The 6,746-nt window shown below is 47.2% G+C and overlaps 1 protein-coding gene across 1 annotated transcript; it reads left to right on the top strand.

The window, feature by feature from the left end:
- Positions 1-2,124: 2,124 nt before the first annotated feature.
- Positions 2,125-5,837, top strand: LOC124656267. Its single transcript, XM_047195045.1, has 2 exons — positions 2,125-2,130; positions 4,698-5,837. Exons 1-2 carry the CDS (start codon positions 2,125-2,127, stop codon positions 5,835-5,837), a joined length of 1,146 nt encoding a protein of 381 aa, XP_047051001.1.
- Positions 5,838-6,746: the final 909 nt, after the last annotated feature.

Raw genomic sequence — 6,746 nt, 5'->3', positions numbered from 1 at the left:
TAGCACAAGCATCAACAATAGTTTTCTCATTTTCATGCATATAGGATTCAATTTTTTGTGTAAGCATAAAATTAGTGTGCTTCTCATCTTTTAGCTCATGCTTGAGGAGAGTGAATCTCATTTCCTCATTTTCAACATGGGACTCCAACTCCACTATGGTTTCCCTATATTTATTCAAGGTATCCATGGAGTGTTCGAGATTAGCACGAGCTTCTTTATTACCATGAAGAGAAGCATATACTATTGCCATATTATGCACCAAGGTATTATATTCTTCATCATTATCATCATCATCATTCTCATCATTAGAGGATGTGTTAGGAGTCAAAGTAGGAGATACCTTTGATCCATTTGCCATAAGGCACATGTGCATACCGGAGGATGAAGATGAAGATATTCTTGAATCCTCATTTGAAAACGTGTCTTGATCCATAGAGTGTTTGGTTTCCTCTACATTGTTAGTCAACAAACAACTAGAGGAAATATAAGTATTTTGATTATGGGAGCAAGACAAGGTAAGCATATCATCATGAGATCTATGTAAGCAATTTACACATGATATGCAAGGACTATCAACACAAGCATGTAGGTTATTTTCAATGCTAGATGTGTTTAAGTCCAAAGAAGAAGCATTACAATGGGATAGAGATGAAGGATCATCACTATTGAGCACAATATCAACATTGCAATTTTCCTCACCACTCACCATATCATTACCTCGTGTCTTGTTACACGTTGGTGAAGTGGAAGAAGATGATAACTCATCACGACCGGAGGTGGAAGCAACTTGGAGCTCTTCATGATGTGAAGGGGAAGAGAGCTCCTCGGAGTCACCACCGACCAATTGAGAAGTGGATCCACCAAACATTTCCTTAAGCTTGATCCACATCTCATGAGACGATTTTCGCTTTATATATATCAAGAACCTACGAAAATCGGGTCTCAAGGAGAATAAAAGCTCATTAGATACTTGAGCTTCAAGATGTAAGTTTTTCTCATCCTCTAAAGATAGATTTTGAGAATCCATCGGAGGAGAAAACCGACATCTAGAAATTGCTCTATATGTGGACACAAGGTCCGAAGATTACAAAGCAAGCAATTTCTCCACAAAAGATAATTTGTGCCATTAAAGATAATTGTGTCATTGTGCACTATACTAGCCGACATCTTTACTCTCAAGGCGGTGAAGCCTTAAACAAGGAGAGACCTTGCTCTGATACCAATTGAAAGATCGAGATGTCGCCTAGAGGGGGGGGTGAATAGGCAATTACAAACTCTTGCGGATTTGTCTTGTAAGAATGCGGAATTAAACTATCGTTTAGTTTACAAGCACAAACCCTAAATATGCTAAGCTCAACTAAGTGTAACAATAGCAACTAGAGCTAAGCAAGATAGGCACAAGATATATGTAGCACAAGTGATAGCAAGATATATGTACTTCAAGCACGATGGCTATCACAAGGAAAGAGAGCTCGGGTATAGAAATAACCGAGGCACGCGGAGACGAGGATGTATTCCCGTGTTCCCTTGCTTTGCAACAAGGTACGTCACGTTTGGAGGAGTGGAGGTCCCACGAAGGATTCCCCGCACCACGAAGGCTCACCCTGTTCTCCGAACCACACCCACGAAGGATAATGGCCCTTTCCTTATGGTTAGATTTTCCTCCGCTCCGGAGATGGCAAGCTCCACAACCACTTCACAAGCTCCACGAAGGAGAAGCCCGGGCCTCTTCACAATCTTCTTGAAGAGATCACCGGAGCACCAACCGCCAAGCCAACTAGGAGGTCTCCCTCCAAGAGTAACAAGCTCACGGTCTCTCACTCGAACAAATCGTGGTGGAGAGCTCAACACTATGCAATGATGCAAAGCAAGAACACCGGAGGTGTTCAAGTCCTTCACACTCAAATCCCACCAAAGCAACGAATGCTAGGATGAGATTGGAGAGGAAGAACAAGGGGGAAAGTCAACTAAAGACTCCAAGATCTAGATCCCAAGAGATTCCCTCACTTAGAGAAGAAATGGTTTGGTGGAAGTGTAGATCTAGATCTCCTCTCTCAAATCCTCAAATATGAGCAAGAATGGTTGGAGAAATCAAGGGAGAGAGCAACTTCTTCAGATGCAACAATGGAGGTGAGAGAAAGGGGAAGAAGTTGTTGTCTCAAGGTAGGAGAAAGGTATTTATAGTGGGGGAAGAATAAATAACCGTTGGGGAAGAAACGGGGTGAAAAACGCATAAAATTCGGGCAGAAAAACAGCCCAGCCGGCCAGCAGGCCGGTCGAACCGGAACCTGGGCCGGAGAGGCCGGTGGCCTGTCCGGTCGGACCGGCCCGCCGACCGGGCGGGGCAGAAGCGCGCTGGGCGGCGGAAATGCCTCAGGCCGCGCGGGGGAGCGGCCCAGGCCGCGTGGGCGACGGCGGCCCAGCAGCGCCGAGCGGCGCCGAGCGGCGCGGAGCGCAGGCCGCGCGGGGGCGCGACGGGAGCGTGGGCCGGATGGGGTGGCGGCCCGGTTAAATGTCCGGTCGGACCGGAAGGGTGGCTGGGCTGCCCGGCGCGTGGGCCGGTGGCCGCCCGGTCGACCGAGTGGGCCGGCGTGCGGCCCGGCAGGCCGGGCGGCAACCGGGCAGCCGTCCCCTTTTTTTCTTTTTCTTTTTCTTCTTTTACCTTTTCTTTAATAACTATTGCTCCCGAACTCCGATTGACATGAAACTAATTTCGTTGGAAAGATAACAACAAATTCTATCCAATAGAAAGTGCAAACTCATGAAACTGTAGGAGGGGATTTTATCATGAATATAAAAGGGTAGAACCTTATATCATGAATAACCGGTAAAATCACCCAACCTCGAAAACGCAATAGAAGATGCATGCGAACACCGTTTTCGATGAACTTGGGCTTGTTGTAAAGCTAGCAACAATCTCAAGAACCTCACATAGAGAAATACCAAGAAGCAATAAGGATATGCAAAGTATGCAAAGGATTGAGCTCCCTAGGACGATGTGATCAAGTTACTCAACCGAAAGCCCCTCTTAATAGTGCGGCTATCTATCCTATAATCCGGTCTCCCAACATCCACCTTGAGACCGGTAAAAGGAAAACCTAGCAAGGCCATACCTTTGCCTTGCGCATCCCGCTTGATCTTGATGATAACTCTTCAAGCTTCACTCAAGCCGGAATGCCTCACTTGACCAATGTTGCTTCGTGAAGACTCACAAATGCTCCCCCATACACTATGATGGGAAAGCTCCATTGATACACATCTTCACTAGTCCATTATCACCAAATGGATGGCAAGCTTCAAGCATGTGATTCACTTGAGATGCTCATCTTGAACTTGCCCAACTCAACCTTGTATCTTCACATACTCACATAAGATAGAGCATGGCTAATATTGAGTTCCACATAAGAACTCCATCTTCTTTTCTTCTTATTGATCATATCACATATATATATCTTCATACCGATGATCTTGATGCCAATACACAAGATATACCTTTATCTTCATGGCATCCATACTTGAATCCAACACATGGAGAGCAAGTAGTACCTATGGAATATTCCTTCATATAAACTCAATGAAAACATTAGTCCATATGGGTTGTCATTAATTACCAAAACCACACATAGGGGCAATGTACCCTTACAAGTATGAAAAGAGCCTTTGATCGATGGTACCATTTGAGTTCCTCCTCGCGTAAGAGGCTGACTAACTGGGCATTGGATTGATTTTTCATCTCAATATCTCATGTCATTAGCAGTCTTGTCTCTGTGATTGCTTCAATGTCATCAATAACCGGTGACAAGCGGAACTTCTCATTTTGAGCAGCCCTGTCATATGTCTTGCCCATCCACTAAGGTATCGGCGCGTAGCGCGTAATTTGTTATTCCACCTTCAGATGTGATTTAGACAAGCGACATGCTTCTCCCATACCCTTTTAACCAAATCAGAGAAATCCTCACGGTGCAACCGTCCAAGTTCAAATTGAAACTGACGTTTACACGGTGGTCTAGGCGTTCCGGTGTTTAAAAGTATGGGAGCATGATCCGACAACCTTTCAATATGTGGTAGGGCCCGTACCTTTCATTAGTACGCGGTCCAACTTCTCGTATGTCAGATCTGGGAGGCTATTCGTCTCCCAACCATTCCTACGCCTCTTAAATCCAATTGGAGGCATAAACAGAGGGAGTGATTTGGGGGTTAATTATGAGCTGTTTTGGGGAGAAATGGTGAATTGGAGGATCTCTACTCTCTAGTGTTACTCTAATTTGACAATGTACTCCCTCTATAGAATATGTTGCATATACTATCTGGTCAAAGTGAAGTTTTGTATGTACGTTTCATATTAGATTTAATATTTTTTGCCATATAGTAGGTCAAACGTTATATACGCAACATATTTTGAGACGGAGGGAGTATATATGTCTTTACTGCTATATTTGAGTAAAAGAACTTAGGATTGAGATGCTATAACTATGCGATTGTTATGGTATAAAAGCCTCCGTACAAAACGAACAAAGTGAGTCTGATCAATTTCGTTGACGTAGTTAATTCGTTCACAAGTCGCCACTTGTAAGTGAAGTCTGCTGTAAGTGAAACACAATGCACGCAAAGGTTCCATGATTCCGTCTCCCGCGGCTTCGCCAAGATAGCGAAATCTGTGCCGGTGTTAAATAAACGTCGAACCGCGCGTCTCCCAGTCACCGCCGGGCACCTTCCCTACCACTAGCAAAAGCTCATCGCCTCCACCTGTTCGTCCCAATGGGCGGCGATGGCAGCGCCAAGACTCCCGCGGCCACCATGGCCGTCGAGTCATCGCCGTCGTCCTCAACGGCTCAACCGACTTCGGTGCTGGCGTCCGTGCTGCTGTCGTACGCGTACGTGGCCCTGTGGATCAGCCTGAGCTTCACGGTGATCGTGTACAACAAGTACATCCTGGACCCCAAGATGTACGACTGGCCCTTCCCCATCTCCCTCACCATGATCCACATGGCCTTCTGCGCCTCCCTCGCCGCCGTGCTCGTCCGCGTCCTCCGCCTCGTCGACCTCCCCTCCGACCCTCCCATGACCTCCTCCCTCTACGTCGCCACCGTCGTGCCCATCGGCGCGCTCTACGCGCTCTCCCTCTGGTTCTCCAACTCCGCCTACATCTACCTCTCCGTCTCCTTCATCCAGATGCTCAAGGCGCTCATGCCCGTCGCCGTCTACTCCCTCGCCGTCGCCTTCCGCACCGACTCCTACCGCAGGGCCTCCATGCTCAACATGCTCGCCATCTCCGCGGGCGTCGCCGTCGCCGCGCTCGGGGAGGCGCGCTTCGACGTCTTCGGCGTCACCCTCCAGCTCGCCGCCGTCGCCGCCGAGGCCACGCGCCTCGTGCTCATCCAGATGCTGCTCACCTCCAGGGGAATCAAGCTCAACCCCATCACCTCGCTCTACTACATCGCGCCCTGCTGCCTGCTCTTCCTCGCCGTGCCGTGGACGGTCGTCGAGCTGCCGAGGTTGCGCGCGGCGGGAAATACTGTCAGCCCGGACCTGCTCGTGTTCGGCACAAACTCCCTCTGCGCGTTCGCGCTCAACCTGGCAGTGTTCCTGCTGGTGGGGAAGACGTCCGCGCTGACCATGAACGTGGCAGGGGTGGTCAAGGACTGGCTCCTCATCGCCTTCTCCTGGACCGTCATCAAGGACACCGTCACGGCCGTCAACCTCGCTGGCTACGCCATCGCCTTCCTCGGCGTAGCCTACTACAACCACGCCAAGCTGCAGGGGCTCAAGGCAAAGGAGGCCGAGAGGAAGGCGGCCTCCATATCGCCCGCCATGGAGGAGGATGCAGAGGCCGGTAAGCGACTTTTGACGCAGGACAAGGCCATTGCGCGCAAGAACTGAAGACACCGGCCGATGCAGGATTGGAAGAGTTAATCATTTCCAGTAATAATAAGTGTAGGATTATTGTTATCTGTGCTATACTTGCTTACTTTTAATTTTTGTCAGCCGCCAGCCGTAGGATATCCGTAGCTACGAGTTGATCCAAGATCATCTTGTAAGCTTTAGCCTTTTCATTCTTACTTACAGCAGATGCAAATCATCGGCAATTCTAATCTTACAATTCGTCTTTTTTCTTTCTGATAGATCATTCGTTTGTACCCCCACCGACACCCCAACCCAAACCCAAAAATAAAATAAATTGCTTTCAGACTATCCTTTGAAGGGTGATTTCACATCTTGTTGATGGTGGCCCATCAATCCTTCAATATGCCAGTTATACAATTTTATTTATGAAACATGACCTCGTAAAAGCACGAAATCTCAAGTTAATCTTGGCAGCTTTTGAGCAATTGCCGGGTCTCAAAATAAACTTTCATAAAAGTGAATTGTTTTGTTTTAGCGAAGCCTAGGATTCAACAGCCGCATACGTGGAATTGTTTGGATGTGGACAAGGCCAGTATTAGTTATTTGGGGATGCCGATCCATTATCGGAGATTAACAATTGATGAATGAAAACTAGTGGAGGAAAGACTTCAAAAGCGCCTTAGTAGTTGGAAAGGTAAATTGTTATCCCTAGGAGGAAGACTGGTACTCATTAATTCAATACTACGTACTTACTAATATGGTACTGTATATGGTATCTTTCTTCCTTTTGCCTAAAAGTGTGCTACACAAGCTCGATTATTATCGATCCAGATTCTTTTGTCAATGTGATAGCGAGAAAAAAGAAATATTTTCTAGTTAAATGAAGTATAGTATGCCGTCCA

Source organism: Lolium rigidum, chromosome 5 (genome assembly GCF_022539505.1).
Source record: "Lolium rigidum isolate FL_2022 chromosome 5, APGP_CSIRO_Lrig_0.1, whole genome shotgun sequence".
In the NCBI taxonomy this organism is placed as follows: domain Eukaryota; kingdom Viridiplantae; phylum Streptophyta; class Magnoliopsida; order Poales; family Poaceae; genus Lolium; species Lolium rigidum.
Note: the sequence above shows the minus strand (reverse complement) of the source record. Positions and strands in the feature narration are given on the sequence as shown.